Source organism: Vespa crabro, chromosome 17 (genome assembly GCF_910589235.1).
Source record: "Vespa crabro chromosome 17, iyVesCrab1.2, whole genome shotgun sequence".
In the NCBI taxonomy this organism is placed as follows: Eukaryota; Metazoa; Arthropoda; class Insecta; order Hymenoptera; family Vespidae; genus Vespa; species Vespa crabro.
The window spans coordinates 915,200-936,184 of record NC_060971.1 but is presented as its reverse complement, the minus strand read 5'-3'; the positions used below and the strand labels follow the sequence as shown (position 1 = coordinate 936,184).

General features: G+C 40.8%; 2 protein-coding genes across 7 annotated transcripts in view; one reads left to right on the top strand and one right to left on the bottom strand.

Annotated features, from left to right (window-relative positions):
- The window catches only part of LOC124429978 (radial spoke head protein 4 homolog A), a 40,198-nt gene extending 39,346 nt beyond the window's left edge, over positions 1-852 (bottom strand). The window contains exon 1 of the mRNA XM_046975932.1: positions 684-852. The gene's annotated coding sequence lies outside the window, so the exon portion shown is untranslated. The remainder of the gene's footprint in view (positions 1-683) is intronic.
- LOC124429977 (papilin) overlaps positions 1-20,797 on the top strand; it is a 54,484-nt gene extending 33,687 nt beyond the window's left edge. For 2 of the 6 annotated variants that reach the window (XM_046975927.1, XM_046975926.1), the window contains exons 3-38: positions 1,819-2,006; positions 3,192-3,252; positions 4,226-4,308; positions 4,396-4,546; positions 4,638-4,761; positions 4,827-4,907; positions 4,985-5,157; positions 5,235-5,370; positions 5,453-5,796; positions 5,950-6,129; positions 6,203-6,376; positions 6,471-6,656; positions 6,736-6,877; positions 6,956-7,074; positions 7,224-7,656; positions 7,730-8,380; positions 8,465-9,025; positions 9,103-9,448; positions 9,537-9,892; positions 9,981-10,379; positions 10,450-10,806; positions 10,914-11,090; positions 11,267-11,446; positions 11,854-12,033; positions 12,886-13,098; positions 13,217-13,387; positions 13,501-13,920; positions 14,046-14,258; positions 14,376-14,543; positions 15,061-15,303; positions 15,381-15,709; positions 15,791-15,941; positions 16,213-16,731; positions 17,058-17,213; positions 17,298-17,411; positions 17,522-20,797. In XM_046975927.1, coding sequence (XP_046831883.1) covers positions 1,819-2,006; positions 3,192-3,252; positions 4,226-4,308; positions 4,396-4,546; positions 4,638-4,761; positions 4,827-4,907; positions 4,985-5,157; positions 5,235-5,370; positions 5,453-5,796; positions 5,950-6,129; positions 6,203-6,376; positions 6,471-6,656; positions 6,736-6,877; positions 6,956-7,074; positions 7,224-7,656; positions 7,730-8,380; positions 8,465-9,025; positions 9,103-9,448; positions 9,537-9,892; positions 9,981-10,379; positions 10,450-10,806; positions 10,914-11,090; positions 11,267-11,446; positions 11,854-12,033; positions 12,886-13,098; positions 13,217-13,387; positions 13,501-13,920; positions 14,046-14,258; positions 14,376-14,543; positions 15,061-15,303; positions 15,381-15,709; positions 15,791-15,941; positions 16,213-16,731; positions 17,058-17,213; positions 17,298-17,411; positions 17,522-17,709 — 8,667 coding nt within the window. In that variant the 3' untranslated portion in view covers positions 17,710-20,797. Of the gene's footprint in view, positions 1-1,818; positions 2,007-3,191; positions 3,253-4,225; positions 4,309-4,395; positions 4,547-4,637; positions 4,762-4,826; positions 4,908-4,984; positions 5,158-5,234; positions 5,371-5,452; positions 5,797-5,949; positions 6,130-6,202; positions 6,377-6,470; positions 6,657-6,735; positions 6,878-6,955; positions 7,075-7,223; positions 7,657-7,729; positions 8,381-8,464; positions 9,026-9,102; positions 9,449-9,536; positions 9,893-9,980; positions 10,380-10,449; positions 10,807-10,913; positions 11,091-11,266; positions 11,447-11,853; positions 12,034-12,547; positions 12,719-12,885; positions 13,099-13,216; positions 13,388-13,500; positions 13,921-14,045; positions 14,259-14,375; positions 14,544-15,060; positions 15,304-15,380; positions 15,710-15,790; positions 15,942-16,212; positions 16,732-17,057; positions 17,214-17,297; positions 17,412-17,521 lie in introns of all 6 variants that reach the window. The other 4 variants (XM_046975928.1, XM_046975929.1, XM_046975931.1 and 1 more) reach the window with 4 other exon arrangements.
- The last annotated feature ends 188 nt before the right edge of the window (positions 20,798-20,985 follow it).

Genomic DNA, 20,985 nt, shown 5'->3' with positions numbered 1-20,985 from the left:
AAGTCAATAGAGTTAAGTTTCTTTCAATATTGATATTCCCGTAGAGTCCCACGTACTCGTGTATTTGCTCTTGGTTGGCTGTTAAAACGCGTTTAACGCGTATTGATACAACGAGATAACTTGCCACGTGTAGTGCGATGAATGAACAAGTTTTATGAATGAAATTTCGTTCGCCTTCATTACGTTTGAAAATATATAATAATATTTCTGAGAAAACGCGCGTTTCGTTTTCTCTGGATGATCGATGACATCGAAAGATAGACGTCTAAAAGGGCACGGGAGAAGTTGACATCGTTGTCTTGCGAAGTAATTTAACATTACGATCGGTCACGCTGCGTCTGCTCGCCCAGCTGAACAGAAATTACTCATTTTACGCCACCGATGATGTAAACCTCTTCGTATAACGACTCTGCCTTGCTTTACGCTAGAACGAATGCGAGCGGTAATTGCGACGGTTAGTCACCGCTTAACGATGCCATTCAATTAGGTGATTTACCGCGGACTCTAGCCTCTAATCATTGATTAATGTGAGAATTGGCGAAGGGCCTAATTTTTGTTTTTCGATATAACTGTTAGAATAGAAACTTCTGGTGGTATCTTTGCGAGTGACTCATTCTCAGAAAAATTTACGACGAATTTTAATTCCGTTTAAAGCATCTAAGGAAAGATTCAATGAGGCATACGTTAACGACTACTAAACCTTCTCCTAGATCCTTTAGTCTATGGCAAATCGTGTCGTCTCTCTCCCTCTCTGTCGTATGTCGGTCGCTTCTTATAAGCCGTGTTTTATGCTCACCCGCATCGTTTTACGTGGCATTATCGTCGCATTATGCGCTGCATCGACGATGCCAATCCGCGATCTAACGAGACTGCTGGCGAGCAAAGGCGCTCTTTGGTACCAACAAGCAGATGTTCCAAACGCGAACGAGACTAGATGGATATCAACTTTTACTGTCTTCTTACTCCCTACACGGAAGTCCATGCAAAGTGCTCTTTCTCCCACGGTAGTAAAAAGAGAATCGGTATAAAAACGAAGATTTACATCTGTCGTTATGCCTCGTGTGCGAAGAAACACGCTGAAGGTCTTCCTTCTGGAAAAAACAAAGAAAGTAAAAAAGCTCCGAGGGAAGAAGTTTCTCTTTGAAGCTCAACATCGCTATTCGCTAATGTACGTCACGTTTCTCACGTAGGCCACGGTGCTCGATTAACGCACGCGAGCTCCCCCCCTCTCCAATTTTAAAAGTCCCCTCGATGAGAGAGCCAACCTCGACGCAATATGGATAATGGCAGCCGGTCTTGCTTACATCGGATTTCTCGCATCCCTCCACCCGTCGTTATCTCGCAATTTTGTCATGCTTTATCCTGCTGTTGGTATCCTTCGTTTTTAACGCGTTCGCCACACTTTTACACGAATTTTAATACCAACGAATAAGAGAAAGAGATGGGCAAACACCTCTCGAGATTAGATTTTCGTCGCGCTAGAATCGTAGAGAATTGTAGTAGTAAGGTCGAGCCCCTTCCATCGAAGGAGATAGTAGACACGAGAAGAAGGTAAGTATCCCAGCAAAGGTGGCTTGAATAAGGGGCCACTTATCGCAAAATGTTAGCCCGGCATGAAGGTTCTCACGGGCAGTGCTGGTAGACTACTCTTCCTCTCTCTCTCTCTCTCTCTCTCTCTCTCTCTCTCTCTCTCTCTCTTTCTCTCTCTCTTGTTTGCCGACCCACGCGACCCCAAGATTCTTCCCGACGTCCCGTCGAGTAGCACGAAACAAGACGTTCAGAGTTGGATAATAAATTTCGCTCGGTCCTGTGTTGCAGCATCATATAAAATTAAGGCACGGAAGGCATCGTCGGCAGCACGGTGAGAGCTATCTACCAAGCAGCTTCGTTCTTGAAACGGACGAGCTAGAAAGAGGAAATTGGGGACCATGGTCGATGCCCAGCTCCTGTTCGCGATCCTGCGGCGGTGGCGTCGCTCATCAGACCAGGCAGTGTCTCGACGTAGAGTGAGTCTTACGCTATCTCTCTTCCCTCTTATTTATTTTATTTATTATGCTTGAAAGATGAAGCCCATTTATCTCGATTGAATTCATTGTCACGAGAGGACTACTTCAGACCCGATAAATGGAAAAGGGTTCCGCGTCTTACCGTTCGATCGTCTGGCAAAAGTACGTTAAGAAGCTATTTTCTACGATTACAAATATTTTCAAACTACGATATATATATATATATATATATGTGTGTGTGTGTGTGTGTGTGTGTACGCGCGTGTGTATATCGTGTTAACGAGACACTCCGTCTCTAATAAAATCGTCATGTACTACATTTTATTGGCTTTCATTTATATCGCGAGAACACTCTCTTAAGTGCTTGCTTGGTGTAGCTGAGAATATCGAGAAACTATTTATGATCCATATAAACGTAGCATTCGATAAAGATAGGAAATAACGACCGCGCGCAAACAGTCAAAAAACGAGAAAGAGAGAGAGAGAGAGAGAAAAGGAGAGAGTGGAATGGGGGAGTTCTCGCTGAACGATAATCGATATTGTATAAACACTGGACCGTTCGAGATCGTAAAGCAATGCTCGTCGGGATCGAGTTTATTTAGATCATTTTTCTGATGGCCGAAAGAAAAAGTTCATTAGCTTCGTGGAAACTTGTTGAACGGCCGAATCCTGACCGAGTGTAAATTCACGATTAGAGATGCAAACGCTAGGAAGTACGAGCGCTTGAGGATTCGAGTAGAGAATTAACAACGATTACGAGATCAACCCGGTCACGTAGACTGTGTGAGTCGAGAGGAAACGTGCATGCTCGCCATGCATGTCATCATTATCGTCGATCTTGAAAAACTTTGCGAATGGCGGATGCTCGTAATCGGGACGAACATCGATCACTCTTACCAGCATTTCCTTCTATACTTTCTAAGTAAATAGTTTCTACAGAGACGAGATGATCCACCGTGTACAAGAATTACTTTTTGACAAATCGAACGATCGAATATTTTTCCGTCTTCTTCTTCTTACTTTTTCATCAAACGATTTGCGATATCAGAACACGGGTCATTAAACATTTTACTCGAATCTCGAAACCAGACCAACAGATTGGATCTAATGAAAAAAGAAGAAAACAACAAAAAAAAAACATTCTCCCTAGATAATACGAAAAAGTGTCCTTTTTCTTTTTAACAGCGAGAACGGATATCAGAGATGCACGGGTTCCTCGAGGAGATTCTTTTCTTGTAATGTTCAGGTAAGTCAAATTTCATTTTACTTTCCACCAAGATCGTATACGTTTATCGGAACAATTTGTTATACCGATATCACGATAGGATTCAATATTAGCGGTGTGTCAACTTTTTAAGTAGCCAACATTATTCTTCATTGTAGCGCACTTTTTTCTAATGAAAAATCCTCCTCTTATAATTCTGCCAAATGAGAATCAAATGCGCGGTATTAACGTACTGTAACCTTTGACCTTCCAATGGGACCGATCGTTACACGCGTAGCTAAATTGAATCGCTAAAGCAGGCTTCCGAGTTGTTGTCATGTTTCTTTATTTTTCGATTTCTTTTTGTAGCGAACAACTTTTTCCTTTTGAGCGTCAAACAAATCTCTTTTGTTTTGAAGTGATCCTTCGAAAAATCTTCGTTAAAAACGAAAATAAACGAAAATAAAAATAAAGAATGGAAGAAAGAACACGCTGAGAAAAAATAATTTATTATAGAAAATCCGAGACGAAAAGGTCGGTCACATTCGTTATCCCGGACATCGCGTTTCGGAGTCGCGCTTTCCGCGCGTAATTTTTTTCTCCAACGCGTTCCTTCCTGCATTATCCCCAGGCCCTTTTCCTTCCTTCCTTCCTTCGTAGCCATCCACACCGACAAGGTTTCGTTCGGTCCGCAAGAAATCTCTCGCCATAAATCCTCCGGTATCCACGTACGTGGTACCAGTCCCAGCGGGACTATCTTTTCTTCCTTTTCCTTAGGTTCCACTCGATTTATCGACATTACATTGCCCCACGACCCTCTCCCCGACAGCAAGACTGCCCGATATATATATATATATATATATATATATATATATATATATACATATATGTATATGCATGTATATATGTCATCCATCTAATTTCTGCAAACTGTTCCCGAATTCTTAAACGTCTTCTCGCGAGAAAACGCGCAAGAAGATGGACGTTGAACAAAAGCGATCTACGATACTTGCAGGCGTGTCCAGGCGAGCCGAAAGATTTCCGAGCAGAGCAATGCGCGGAATTCAACAATGTTCCCTTTGAAGGAGTGATTCACGAGTCAGTATATAATCGATTATCTCTAAACGCCGATTAATTGCATAATAAAGATTAAATGCATTAGTTTGTCCATTTTTTTATTCGCAGCTGGATCCCGTACACGGGCAGTCCGCACAAGTGCGAATTAAATTGTATGCCACGAGGAGAAAGATTTTTCTATAGGTACAAAGTATCCGTAACCGACGGAACGCCATGCGAGATCGAGAAAAACAATGTTTGCGTCGAAGGCAAGTGTATGGTGAGTTTCTAATCATTTGTATTTCGAACTTATTCGTTCGATGACGAAACAAGACGACTACAGCATCGCGTATTTTTTTTTTTTTTATCAGCCGGTCGGATGCGACATGATGTTAGGCAGCGACGCCAAGGAGGACGCTTGCAGAGAATGCGGAGGCAACGGTACCGACTGTAACACAATTCAAGGCTTATTCGACAATGACGACTTACAAGTTGGTACGTATAATTTATTTTCTTTCCATCCCCGGAACAGTCCTCTTAATCGCCGATACTTATTTTAGGTTACATCGATATTTTATTAATACCAGAGGGTGCTACTAATATCGTAATAAGAGAGCTGGAACCTTCGAACAATTACTTGGGTGAATAATAATAAACATATATGAGACTCGCCGATAAGTCGATAAGTTCGATAAAATTGATAAATTTCTTCTTCTAGCCATACGAAATACATCCGGTCATTATTACCTGAATGGCAACTGGAGAATCGATTTTCCACGTAGTCTGAGATTCATCGGTACGATCTTCCATTATTCAAGAGAGCCACAAGGTTTTTCTGCTCCGGACATTATCACGGCACTCGGGCCAACCACCGAGCCGATTTACGTTGTCGTAAGTATCCTAATAAATTATCTACTTGGACGATAGCAAAGATTCTATAATACGAGTCGTTGTCGTTTCTCTTGCAGTTGCTCTATCAAGATCATAACGTTGGTGTTCATTATGAATACAGTATACCCAAGAAACTCTCGACGCGTACGGACGCCGATAGTTACACATGGATCACCGAAGAATTTTCGAGCTGCAGCACTAGTTGCGGGGGAGGTGTGACATTTTTATCGTTGTACCATTAGTAATTATTATAGCCATCTCGGCGCAATGTTTTATTCGAAATTCGATCATTCAGGTTATCAGTCCAGAAGAGTAGCGTGCGTTCGAAGACGAGACAACCAACCGGTAGACGACAATCTTTGCGATCCACAGCTCGAGCCAGAGGATACGCAAACCTGTAGCGAGGAACCCTGTCCAGCGGAATGGGTGGAGGGTGAATGGGGAGAGTGCAGCAAGCATTGCGGCAATGGCGGCTTACAGACCAGAGAGATCAAGTGCGAACAGGTTGTAGCCGGTGGAATACGTTCGATCGTCGACGATTCCCAATGCGTAGAAAAGCTCGGACCGAAGGGCCCAACCACACAGGAATGCAACGAACACGTTGACTGTCCACAATGGCATCTCGGACCGTGGAAACCGGTATATTTTTTTTTTTTTTCATAACGCCCATCATTAGTATCTAATAATTACTGTTCTAAGGTAGAAAACTCGAAGGAGAATGTCGCGTCCGCGAATTTCCTTCTTTTTTTTCTCTTCTTTGTTCTTTTTTTGCTTCAATATTTATTCGTTTAGTGCGACCATCTCTGTGGAGGGGGCAAACAGACGAGAAAGATAACGTGTTACGTCAAGAAGGACGGTAAGATCGAAGTGATGGATGAAAGCGCATGCGAGGGTGAAGTTCCCGAACGGGAGAAACATTGCGAATTGAGACCTTGCGAGGGCCTCGACTGGGTCGTTTCCGAATGGAGCGGGGTAACAGCACTTACACATTTACTTGATTTCCATTATATCATCTATCCATCTATCCTATACGATCATTCCGTAGTGCAACGATAAATGTGACCTCACTCAAGAGACGAGAACGGCTCATTGCGCCACTCAAGACGGCACCGTGCATCCGGACGACAAGTGCGATTCCGATAAGAAACCAGAACTTATCAGGGAGTGCGAAGATATCCAAAATTGCGAGTACCGTTGGTACGCGTCGCAATGGAGTGAGGTAAACGATTAAAAATACTGATCTCGATCGTCGATGATTACTACATGTTCTCTACTTGGGAGAATCTACCGAATATTTTGTTCTATTATCCTAGTGTTCGGCCAAATGTGGTACGGGCTTACAAACTCGAAAAGTATTTTGCGCTACTTTCGTGGACGACGCTTTGAAGAAAGTACCGGAGTCTAAATGCGAGCCTGATAAGAAATACGAGAGCGCGCAGAACTGTACAATCGAGCACGAGGAGTGTAAGGGCGAATGGTTCGCCGGTCCTTGGAGCAAGGTAAAAAGATTTTCTCTTTTTTCTGAATCCAAGAAAAGTCTCCTTATAATAATGATATTTTATATTGTATTATTTTTAGTGTACGAAACCGTGCGGAGGCGGTGATATGTCTCGTAAAGTGATTTGCATGAAGGACAACGCGACGGCTTCGCTCGATAATTGTGATATCGGTACGATAATGTTCGCGAAAGAGAGTTGCAACGAACATCCTTGTGGCGAAGGTAATAAGAAAATGACAGGTATATGAGAGAAAATTTGTCCTTGCATCATTTCTTTCCTTTCATCATTTCAAAATTTAGACGAAGTTATACCGGTTGAACCAAACAAAAGCAAAGCCCTGATAGAGCAGGAGGACGAGGAATGCGAGGAATACGAGGACGAAGACTTCGTTACAGTCGGTTCTGAGTTTGCAGTGAGCGTAAGTGATACTTAAGTACGAGCAGAGAGAGCGAGAGAAAGAGAGAGAGAGAGAGAGAGAGAGAGAGAGAGAGAGAGAGAGAGAGAGAGAGAGAGAGAGAGCAGAATTAGGAAAGTATTCTTATAAAAGTAACTCGTTATTTATGATAGGGCTCCAAGTCCGAGTACAAAGTAATCGAAGGCTCAACGAGTGTCAAGTTCACGTCTTACACAAACGGAGAAATCGCTAGTGACATGGACGAAATGATGTTCAGTGACGCTGGATACAGCAGAGGTGACATTTCTCCAGGAGACTTTGGGAGCGGTTACACCAGCAGCGGTTTCGGCAGTGGAGATGACTTTTTCAGTACATTATTTACCAGCAATCCCAGCTCCGAAGATTGGTCAACAGTGGAAGGAAGTGGCACTTCTCCCGACACCGAATCAGTTACCGTTGAAACGAGTGAGACTGGAGCCATCACGGAATTCGATGAAAGCGAAAGTACGGAAGTCTCAACGGAGTCTGGAGCTACGTTAGTATCGGAGTCTGTTACCAGCGAGCCTATCACTCGGGTATCGAAGGAAGAAGGTTCCGAAACAACTGGTGAGCTAAACGTCTTATCCGTCAAACGATAATTTCAAATGATATTCAAACTTTCCTCCGGTATTCGTCGTAGAAACGTCATCGGACACGGGGAGTACCATCGAATCTGGTGCTACCGAGACACCACTGATCAACTCATCTGACATTACGACTGAATTCATTGAATCGACCGTGTCATTAAGCAGTACGGAGGACTTCACCGATAGTGCGTCTTCCGAACTAACAACGTCAAATCTTTCAACGGACAAATCAACGGATTTCACCGAATCTTCTGATCTCTTTTCGAGCATCGATACGACAACGTCAATGGATGTCACGGTCTCGTTGACGACAGAGTTTACGGATTCTACCGTATCTGGTGCAACAGATGTAACGGAGACTACAGTGACAGATTCTACGGAATCAACGGAATCAACGGAACCTACAAAATCTACGGATACGATCGTGACAGAATCTACAGAATCGACCGTGACCGAATCGACAGGGCCTACGGAATCGACTGAATCTACGGCAACAGACACGACGGAGTCGATAGAGTCGACGGAATCCAAAGAAACGGCAGAGTCAACAGAGTCGACAGAATCCAAAGAAACGAAAGAGTCAACGGAATCGACGGAATCCAAAGAAACAACAGAGTCGACAGAATCTACGATCATTAAAGAAACGTCAGAAGCGATCAGCGAGGAAACTAGTTCTGTTTTTAAAGTCACGTCTGAATTACCAGGTAAATAAAAGTTTATAAATGAAATATCATTTCAATAGGAGATGAAAAAATTTATTAAATGGAAGAATGTCCAAATTCTTTCAGAATCTGCGACTGAAGGATCGACCATGTTAGGAGTGGTGAACGAATATGATCCTTATACTGAGGAAACAACGGAATACGAAAAAAGTACAGAAAGTACAATAACCGTGTTTGGTACGAGTGAAGCTTCGACACCGATCGAAACTGATAGCACCGTAAAAGTCGAATTGACCGAGTCCGGTGCCACTATCGAAACTGGTATTACGACGGAGCTTGGATTCTCGGAATCTAGCACATTCGGGGAAACGAGAGAATCTTCTTTCACTACCGAAACTGAACAGACTATTGTTGAAACAACGGAGTCGGGTGCTACAACTGAATCAGAAGTTAGCGGCGCAACGGATAATACGGAATCAGAAATTAGCGGGGCAACTGAAACAACGGAATCGGGAATGTCGATCGTTTCAGAAGTAACGACGGAATCGGGAATGACCGGTGTATCCGGTTTAACAACCGAATCCGAAGGAACCAGCGAAGTTGCACCGACCGATGAGACTGCCGTCTCTGGTTTAACGACATCGTCTGAAATAGAGGAAACAGAATTCGATACTGAAAAAACCCACGGTAAGTATTATTTAGATAGCTGAAGAAAAAGCTGACTGGTATTACGTATTGTCGAAATGATATATCGTTCATTTCAGTTTCCGAGTTTTGGACAACGGTCAGTTCCGTGGAAACAACGCATAAATTAAAAAAATGCAAAATCTACAAAAAGAAATCTTGTAAAGTATCTAAATTTGGATGTTGCTACGATGAAATCACTCCGGCTAAAGGTCCATTCCACAGTGGTTGTCCGACACCTAAAACTTGCAACGAAACGAAGTACGGTTGTTGTCCCGATTCGGTTTCTCCAGCTACTGGACCCGATAACGAAGGTTGCCCTGATACTCATTGCAATGAATCACTCTTTGGATGTTGTCCCGATGGTATAAACGCAGCCGAGGGTAACGACTACGAAGGGTGCAAGAAAGCGTGCAACGAGACTGAGTAAGTTTATAGAGATAAATTGACATTTAATAATCGACATAAAGCAAGTATTATTGTGAAACGTAATAGTCTAACATAATTGCCACAGATTCGGATGTTGTCCTGACAATGAAACACCCGCAGCCGGTAAAGATAATTTGGGTTGTTGCAACGTAACGGCTTACGGTTGTTGCGAGGATGGCATAAAAGCGGCCATCGGGCCGGATCAAGAAGGATGCAAGGAGGAGAAGGTGGAAGAGGTCACTTTGGAAACGACTACGGCCACGAAAGAATACGAGACCACGACCGTAGCTATCGAGGAAGATTGTGCCAATATGACTTATGGTTGCTGTCCCGATGGTATTAGGCCTGCTTCGGGAACAAATTTCGAAGGTTGTGGCGTTATCAATACGGAAAATTGCAGTGCCTCTTATTTCGATTGTTGTCCCGACAAAGTTGCGCCAGGTAAGAACAAAGAGAGAAAAAAAATGTGCACGGACACATCGCGATCTCGCGTTTAATTGAATTTAATGAAAAACATTTTTTCCCTAAGCGCTCGGTCCGAACAATTATGGCTGTCGAATGCCATGCGAGAATACGACGTATGGTTGCTGTCAGGATGGCGCGACCCCGGCTCACGGACCAAACGGGGAAGGTTGTTGCCTTACGACACCTTACGGTTGTTGTCCTGACAATGTATTACCAGCACGCGGACCCGATCTATACGGATGTGGTTGCCAGTACTCAAGATTTGGATGTTGCCCCGATAATTCGACGGCTGCACGTGGATCCAACAACGAAGGTTGCGGCTGCAAGTACACGACACACGGATGTTGCCCCAATCGATTCACACCAGCAACCGGACCTAATTATGAAGGCTGTCCCTGTTACACGTATCAGTTTGGATGTTGCCCGAATGGTATTACCATCGCTAAAGGACCACACGGCCAAGGTAATTGGTCGTATCATCGTTTAATATTAAATTACTTCGATGAACATTATTATGCTAATGTCTCATTTAGGTTGCGGATGCGAGAATACAGAGTTTAAATGTTGCTCCGACGGCAGAACTCCGGCGAAAGGACACAACTTCGCTGGCTGTACTTGCGACGCTTCTAAATACGGCTGTTGTCCGGACGGCATCGAAGAGGCTCAAGGAGAGAGCTTCGAGGGTTGTCTAACTATACCTTCTACGCCCGGTGCCGCTTGCTCTATGGAAAGAGACAGGGGCCCTTGCCGAGAGTTTACGGTAAAATGGTTCTTCGACACAGAATACGGTGGTTGTTCGAGATTTTGGTACGGGGGCTGCGAGGGTAACGACAATCGTTTCAAGACTCAAGAGGAATGTAAAACGGTCTGCGTGGAACCCAAAGGACGAGGTATGAAACAGCCATTCGTCGGTGATTCTTTATTATTTCCTTTTATATATTTTCTTTCGTCGTACGCATATAAATGCGTACGCCCTTATCGATGATTGTCTTTGCAGACGCTTGCTTCCTACCGAAAATCAGCGGTCCATGCGAAAGTTATTATCCAACCTGGTATTACGATCCTGGAAGAAAACAGTGCGGTCAATTCGTTTATGGTGGTTGCCTTGGCAATGCGAATAAGTTCAAGACAAAAGAGGAATGCGAAGAGCTCTGCGTCGTTCCCGATGACATTGGTATCATATAAAATAGAAATTTTACTGAAGTTTAAATCGAGGACTGATCTAACAATTGGGGCAGAGATGGAGGGGAGGGAAGGGGGGAGGGGGAGGGGGCCAGTAAGATCATCTTTCAGAACGAAGAAATCGACGATTGCACGTCAAAGATTAATATATTTCTGGTTTGATCTTAGATCCCTGTGATCAGGCAAAGGAATCCGGTCCCTGCGGAGGCAATTTCACTAGATGGTATTATAACAAGACCCTGCAAACTTGCGAACGATTCAATTACGGCGGTTGCAAGGCAAACGACAACAACTTCCCAACGGAGCTCGCGTGTCATCAGCAATGCTTACAGCCTGGCCGAAGTCGCGGTAAGTTTCTATAATGACATTTATTGCGGTTACACCGGTACGAGATTGACTTTGTATTAGCGTCCACGAACGCGTTCGATACGATATTAAATATAATTCTTCGGGTTTAACACGAGTTATGGTGTAGACGGTAGTTGATGCATAACTTATCACGGGGATTCTTTTGAGGTTTTGAAACCAACTCGAAAAAATTAACTTTTCCAAATAGCTAAATATATTAAGGAGCTTATTATTAATCGTCGAGACGATGAAATAAAAGAAGAAAGAAAAAAATAAAGGAGCGGAAAGAAGCTTCGCATATTAAATCAGATACAATTATATCGGATATAAATAAAAATTCATTTAGACAGAATGTCATCTAACGAAGAATCGGCATAGTCGTCAGCAGTAATCAATCAATTTTCCAGCGCCCCTAGCGGATGTGTGCGCCCTCGAGAAAGATCCTGGGCCATGTCCGGGCTCTGTATTGCGTTGGTATTACGATTCAAGCCGTCGTACTTGTAGTCGATTTGTTTACGGCGGTTGTAAAGGCAATGGCAATAAATTCCGTACGCGGGCTGCCTGCGAGCAGCGTTGTCCGTCACAAGGTATTAACAGAGAAAGAACAAAGAAAGACGACGAAAGAGCAATCAAAACAAAAGGAAAAGTAAAACAGAAACAAGCTTGTCGCTTAACGTGATCATCATCGCAATATCGTTGTCGTAATACCAGGTGTTGGCAGCTGATCGTACATAACTCATTTTTCTTTTCCATTCGCAATCATCGTATCGTCGTACGTCCCATGGTGCTGGTGTTCTCTCAAATCTACGTTAGGACCATTTTGAAGTTAATCGATCGCAGCGTACACTTTGCAAAAGCTCACACATTCAACTGTATTATTAGATTTTAATTAACTAATAACGAAATGCTCGTTGAATGTGCATCGTACGGATACACTTTGCGTTAAAGATTTTGCTTGTTTTTCCTTCTTTATTCCCCGATCAAAGAGGGATCAATGATATTTAATGTTTGAATCGTTTGATGGTTATGGATCGTACTAACACCTTCGTTTGAAAATTTAACGAGAACTAACTTTGCATGCTGTAACGAATGCATTAACAGATTCTTGCTCTCTGCCACGGGCTGAGGGTAATTGCACGGAGAAGCAGTCTAGATGGTATTTCGATCAGTCAGAGAATCGATGCATGCCGTTTTATTACACGGGCTGTGGTGGAAATAAAAATAACTTCCCTACTATAGACGCATGTACGGCCGATTGTCCACCTAAAATCGGTAAGATTTTCTCTTTTCAATTGTCGCTTCTTCTAAAACATTTTTCTTATTTAAAAACGAAAAACAAAAAAAAAAGAAAAATCTGCTTTGCACAATCCATCGATCAAAAGCGCAAGAACCTAGATCCGAGACGAAACAATAATCATTATCATCGTTGATATCTATAGAACAGGATGTCTGTCTCCTTCCTGCTCTTTTGGGAGAGTGCCATAATTACACTCAAAGATGGTACTTCGATTCGTACGAGCAACAATGTAGACAATTCTATTACGGTGGATGCGGTGGAAATCAAAACAATTTCGTCTCGCAAAACGATTGTAAAAATAGGTGCGAAATCACGGTTACGGCGGAACCACCTAAACAGGTCGGATTTAAAACAGGTAACGACGCAGCTCATTGTTTTCTTTTTCGTTTTTTCTTTCTCTTTTCCCTTTCATTCGAATAGATCGATAGAGGAACAAAAGAAAGCACCGTAACGATATTTACAAATTATTCTAGAATATTGTTTCTTGCCCGACTTTCATGGCCCATGTAACGAGGATAAAATGAAATGGTTCTACGACAGCAAAGACGGTATTTGCAAAGCGTTCGCTTACGGCGGTTGTCAGAGCAATGGAAACAACTTTGACACTCACGAGGAGTGCGAGTATCGATGCGGTCAAGTTCAAGGTATTCTTTTTCTTTTCGTCACATAATAAAAAAGAAAAAAAAGACAAAATATCATTACTTCGTTAGTAAAGCGAATAATATAACATTTCGATTAAATGAATGTGACATTTCAGATCCGTGTGCTCTACCAAAAGTCGTTGGTACGTGCGACGGCATTGTCAAGCAATATTATTACGATCGTCGAGACGACTTTTGTCACGAGTTCGAATACAGCGGATGTCAGGGCAACAAGAATCGTTTTCAGGACAGAGAATCTTGCGAGAGAAAATGCAAGATACAGCCGGCTGCGATTACAGAAGAAATTCGACCTACTACCATGGCAACTACCTCCCAAACTGAGATCGCGTCAAGTAGCTCAATTTGTCAAGCACCTGTGGACGCTGGACCGTGTAACAATGACATTACCGCTTATTATTACGATTCTCGAACGAACATGTGTCAAGCGTTCATATACGGTGGCTGCGAAGGGAACGCCAATAGATTCCAAACGGAGGAACAATGCGAACGTCTCTGCGGCAAATTCCGCGGACAAGGTAACTCGATGAAATGTTGTCCCTAAATGGCACATCTTAATAGGGCACATCCTACAAACATTTCTTTCCTCGACGAAATGACATTTTCTTCATAATTTAGAACGCGCATGCCTTCTAAATTTCAGATTTATGCAATCTATCGGTGGATCCGGGTCCATGCAGAGCTCGCTTCTCCAAATACTTCTACGATCAAAACATTCGTGCTTGTCGGCAATTCATTTATGGCGGTTGCGATGGCAACGCAAATAGATTCAGTACGATCTCGGAATGCGAGTCGCTTTGCGTTCATCTCGAGGAACCTGCTCCCGTTGGAAACGACACCATTCTATCTCATTTAGGTAAGTTCTTAGAAGTGTAATTCTCGTTGGATCGTGAAGATCAGACGATTCGGATCAAAGATAGGGTCTTACGTCGTTGTTACGTGATTATTTATTTACATCTAATCTTGCGATCAGCCATCTGTAAAGAACCAGTTGACAGTGGATCATGCAATACCGGTTTCTCAAAACGATTCTACTTCGACGAAGAATATCAAACCTGCAGAGCATTTATTTACACCGGGTGCGGTGGAAATCGCAACAGATTCAAAACCTTCGAATCATGCATTAACACTTGTCTTAGGAGTAAGTCATAATATAAATATAGGTTATACCACTTATGCTTTTACTTTTGCTTTTCCATTTTCTTTTCTCTTGGCTTAGTGACCGTAAATAGAGAAAACTTTTATCCCGCAGGAGTAATCATCCTTATAGCAATATCGATTGAAAAGCATTTCTTTTTGGAACTATATAAACAAGGCTTTAAAATGTAACAATATCGTCGTAAGAGAATACGTTTATTTAAAAACATTATGTAAATATTTGTTATATACTCGCTGTATGTATTATTAATTCGTACACTTGCCTTTTCACAGATCCATCAAGCAATCAACTCCGATTAAACTTTTATTCCTACTTATTACTTATTTTCGTTTTATCTTTTACAAACTGCTGTAAATAAATTCGCACATGTTTATGATTATTCTTCTTTTTCTTCTTTATATATATATATATATATATATATATATATATATATATATATATATATACACATAAGTTACCGAGGAAAGAAGGACCGACGAAAAGTATGACTTTGTTCCAGCTGACAACGAAATCGACACAAGTTCGGAAAAAGACACGAAAGATCCGTGCATCGAGGCACGGGAGGAATGCAATCTAATTCGTTGTCCTTACGGCAAGGAAGCGTACGTCGACGATCAAGACTGCGAACGATGCCGTTGCGTTGATCCGTGCAGAACGCAAATCTGTCCTGAGGGAACAAAGTGCTCAATTACCTTGGTCCGTACTAAAGACGGAACCGAATACAATGGCGTTTGCAGATCGAGTAAGTAAAGTCCATCGAGAAACGTATCGATGATTGTTAATCGAAGAAATATGTCGTCAACATATTTTTCCTTTCAGCTATCAAATCTGGACGTTGTCCAACTGTATCGAACAGTACTAGGTGCGAGCGCGAGTGCGAAACCGATGCTGACTGTACAGGAGAATGGAAGTGTTGCGACAATGGTTGTGGCACGTCTTGTTTGGAGCCAGCATTAGAGCAAGCAATAACAACGCCGTCGCTTTTCGTAACGCCACCTGTTACACCTCAGTACGGTGGCGAACCCGTAAGAATAGAACAACCTGAACAATCGCATGTTACCGGCGAAGAAGGTAGTTACGTTACCTTGAAATGCGTAGCTACGGGTTATCCGGTTCCCGTCGTAACTTGGAGGAAAGACACGACGCTGGTATGTCGTTTTTCGATCGGAGATATAAGTAGAAGAGCCTCGATAATTGATCGATCGATCCATCCTTTCCACTTTCGATAGATCGGTACTACGGAGAAAAGGCGTCGTATACTGGCCGATGGGTCTCTTCAGATCATAAACTTATACACTATCGATAGAGGAATTTACATTTGTACCGCCGATAACAGCGTAGGTCCGCCAGTTAGGATAGAGTATCAAGTGGAGGTCACGGGTAAGTGAAAAACAAACCGACGAGGTGAGAACGGTAATCGTTAAATATTAAATTTATTTGAAAGTTATTTGAGGAAGATAGGCATGGAATCTTTATGAAAGGGGAATGGATTGTTACTAAAAATGAAGTGAAAGGACGATTCATGCGCGTTCTAACAATAATCCTCGACGCATTAATTTCACGATTAACTGCTCGATCTTTCTTACGATATTGAACGATTCTTTTACCTTTCACCCTCTAAGACGCACGCTATTTTAATTGCACATCGTAGAACCCAACGAACGTTCCGCGGCCATCGTTGGAGAAAAGAACGCAACCGTGACGGTGACAATGAATTCACCGTCCCTCCTTCGTTGTTATGCTATGGGTTGGCCGAGACCATCCGTCACCTGGTGGCGTGGCGATAACATGCTTCCTCTGAGTTCGGAGAATTATGAGCAAGACACTGATTACACCCTATTAATACGTTCGGTGACCCTGACTAATCTTGGTGTTTATACTTGTCAGGCCTACAACGGCATCGACAGACCAGCTTCTTGGTCTGTCACTTTGCAAACGATAGGTCCAATCTACAATATCAAACCGGAGTATAAGAGCTACATGAAATACGTAGTCCTACCTCCAAAGAGACCGGTCACTGAAAAACCTCAGTATCCTTACAGACCCATTAGAACGCATTCACCTGATTATATCACATTTGCACCCGTTCAGCCTACAAGACCTCACATTCTTCGCGTTACGCCTATTGAAACTACGACTCTAACGACTCCCGTTATTTCTAAATTCAAAGGTGAGGCCTCCTTATTTCTCGATCTCTCTTTTTTCGTTTTATCCTTTTCGTTTTAGCTCCTTTGCTTTTATACGCAAATTTTTTCTTTTTCACGCACTGCTCGTGTCATGTGACGCATGCACCTCACTGTTTGCTAATCGCTTCTTTAATTATTATTTAGAAGGTATTTTATTTTATGGCCAATCACGAACGAGGTACTGTATTCTATTATTTTATACGACGCATAGCGCAATTTTCTTTCAATTTGATTACTATTATTTTTTATTCGATTTAATTCATAACTCTTATATTATCGATTGTAATATCCATATTTCTTTCGGACGCAGTACCGGTGAACGTAACCGTATCGGTAGGTCAAGCTCAATTTCCTGAAGGTAGCGACATCAGCATTGGTTGTACCATTGACGGCTACCCAATACCACGAGTACTTTGGTACAAAGACGATAATCTCATTCAAACGAACAATCGAGTGAAAATATCCGGTAAGAAAGGTCGAAGATAGGTGAAGTAATTGCACATTTTTACCTATATACATGCTTGACGAATATCGATAATTTTCATCGTAGAAGCAAACAGGCTTATAATCGCCGATGCGAACAAAGACGATTCGGGCCGTTATCGATGCGAGGCAACGAATGAATACACATCTGATTCTGACAGCGTAGATATACTCGTAGCTGGTAAGACAAAAAACAAACGTAAAAACTATCACACTTTGTATATTTTACTTTGCAAAATGAGAACAGTCATAAAAGAACGGAAAACATATTCTTTTTTTTCTTCCTTACAGGCATATTTATTCATCCCAATTGTCAAGACAATAGCTTCTTCGCGAAGTGCGATCTGATCGTGATGGCGCGTTATTGCAGGCACAAGTATTACGCCAAATTCTGTTGTCGGTCTTGCACGGAGGATGGCCAATTGCCATCAAGAGGACCGCACCTCGACAACTTGAGAAGAAAAAGAATGATATTCTAAGATGATCCTCGAGATTAATATCATATTCATTCGAGACGATGGACGACGATCGTAATCTTTCTTGATATGAACATTGACTGGCGAAAGTAAGAAATGAGAAAGGTATGATTATAACACGAGCACCTTAGCGTATCGCGTGCGCTATGCAAATCGGCATTAATTCACTGCCAAAGCCTTAGAACGTCTATACATAGATATATAATATATACATATATACATACATACATACATACATATATATATATATGTATACAAAAAAACACACACACACACAGATATATACATATATTTACTGGAAAAATGATTGGAAGAACTTAAATGGTGCGAAGATGCGTGTGTACTCAAGAAAAATCATTCGTCGATCTTCTCGTCCAATCTTCCCTCTTCATTACTTTCAACTCTCTCTTCCGTTTCTTTCCCCTTCCCCGTACCTATCTCCCTCTCTATCTCTCCTTCTATCCATCCACCCATCTGTCCATCCTTTTCTTCCTTTCAACTTTCTCATCCATGTATATACGGTCTGACGCTGAATACTAGTCCGACAGAGTTCGACGTAAGCGGATTTGATACTTCGAGTTTTGAAAAAAGGCATTCGGTGAAACCTTTGCGATTAACTATATAGTCTATAGTAGCTGTATGTATGTACGTCATAGCGTAATATCTCCTTGCAAGATTGTTTGCAAATATTCTTAGATTTTTATTTTAGGATATTACCGCGGCAACATATCCACGCGAATAGCCGTTGTAACGTTATAAAATCATTGATAATGAATTTTTCATAGTTTTCCTTATTTTATTTTGATTTTGATATAAACGACGAATACACTTGAACGTTAAAGTTTCGCTAGACGTACGTCGTGACAGAGAAAATCAAGAAGGGAAGGAACAATTTATCTGTGAAAATATAAAAATGATAACAGTGGCATGACTTCGCTGTGTCAATAAAATCTTGTAGGTATCTAGTTGTATGATGCATATTACGAGCGTTATGTTGTACAATATAAATAGTTGATTATACAATATATCGTTTATAATCTATTATATTGTTATTACTTATTTGTAACGAAGACACAAATGTTGCCATAACGTGGACCGGTCGAATGAGTAAAACAAGGATGTGACATTTTTCGCATGACTTTGGAAGAGATTTTTTTCCACATTGTAAACGAATAGAACCAGAGAAGAATAGAATTACAATATGTTGCATCTTTGAACCTACCTAAATCGCACGCGTTTGCGTATTATCTCTTAAGAAGTCTAAAATAAATCAATCAATCAATCAATCGATCAGTCACAAATGTCTCTCGCAGAGAGACGAATAACGGTATTGCATTTATATTCGTTCCTTCTTGGCTATTTATTGTATTAGAAATCGCGTAATAACAATGTCATTCTCATTCCCGAGAGCATTAAAACGCGTTAGAGTATCGACGAGTGACCACCGAAACATACCAAGAACATTTATATACGCTGTTAAACCATAAGTTAATTAAAACAAGTAATTTTAACATACTCGGAATTGACGTTTCGCACGTACGATTTTAGAAGATCGAACGATCATTAATCGATTTTCGTCGTCATTTGGTTACGGTCAAAGAAGAGTGCCTTATTAGATGTCTTTAGAGGAAGAAGAAAAAACAAAAAAAAAAAAGAAAAAAAAGAAAAAGAAAAAAAATAACAAAAGAAATGAAAGAAAAAGAAATAAATAAATAAATAAAAAAATGAAACAATAAGAAAAAGAGAGAATATCCAGGAAAGAGAGTATTAGGATATATAATTTATATGCGTGTATCGTTATGTAAATATATATTATGTGGTATGTTGCAGCGACAAAACGTAGTGGATACGATATATTGCGTTACGATATATTAAACGATGAATTAAAGACGATAATTCGTTTATCATCGAATACTCTTCTCTCCATATCATTCTAGATACGACCAAAACGAGTGCGCGCATTTTTATTAATCCAAAAATTGTTAGCGAACGTTGTTAGAAGATTTTCTTATATCCAATAGAGTTGAAAGAGTTAGTTCGAACTAAAAGAGGTTGTATAATCGGTAAAATAATAACTGCAAAGAGATCAAATTTTGTCGATAAGAAAAATAACACAAAGGATAAAACGTAAATGGATAAAATAAGTATGTGAAAGGATAATGGTAAGACGTTAACGCGTACAGTTATTAGTTCGTCTTTTAACGTAAGTAATTTATGATATTATCGTGTTATTTACGTATCGTCGAGCGTGTAAAATTCATATCATACTCACTCTTTTAATAGCATTGTTACGCATAAATGTACATAACTCTTAATCTCGGATTATAAATCTTTTATATAGATCTTTGACGGACTTAATCCTCTTGTGTTTATTATTAAATCCGAAGGGAATGATCGTGATGTAACGTGTATTATTAATTTCTGCATTAGAAACAACTTATTGTGGTTACGATAATAATCTGGAACATTCCTCGCATTTATTAACCATAAGACGAATAAATATATATATACATATACATATATATATATATGTATATATATTTGATGGATCGTTATCATCATCATCATCGCATACATAAATAAACACAAGCGCATACATGCGTATGCACTTGCATGTATGTATTCTCATCCGAGAAACTCTCTATCTCTCTCACTCTCTCCTCTCTCTGTCTCTCACTCTCGCTCTTTCTCTCTCTCACTCTCTCTCTCGCTTTCTCTCTCTCTTTCTCTCTCCCTCTCTCTCTCTCTCTCTCTGTTCGGATATAAATAAATTAATTTTTTCTATTCTTCTTAATAAAAGAAAAAACGAGGATTATCCTCTTATTTATAATGCAGTCCTGAGGTATTGGCAATAAAAAGAATCCCATCACGATCGACGCTACGGATTTCAATAAAATGCAAAAAAGCTTATGGTTATTTGATAGGAAATATTTGCCAAAAAGTTAATTTTACTCGAAATACTATTGTCACGTGTAACGCTCTTTAATGATAACGATTATAAAATGAAAGATAATCTTAGCTGATGATTAATATCCTGATTTTAAGAAAGAAAAAAAGAAGAGAAGAAAAATAATAAAGAGTAGACAACCAATGTGACTATTACAAACATTATGTGGACAATAATATAACATAATATAGTATAATATAATACAATACAATACAATACAATACGATACAATATAATAATAATAATAATAATAATAATAATAATAATAATAATAATAATAATAATAATAATAATAGTAATGATAATGATAATGATGATGATAATAATAATAA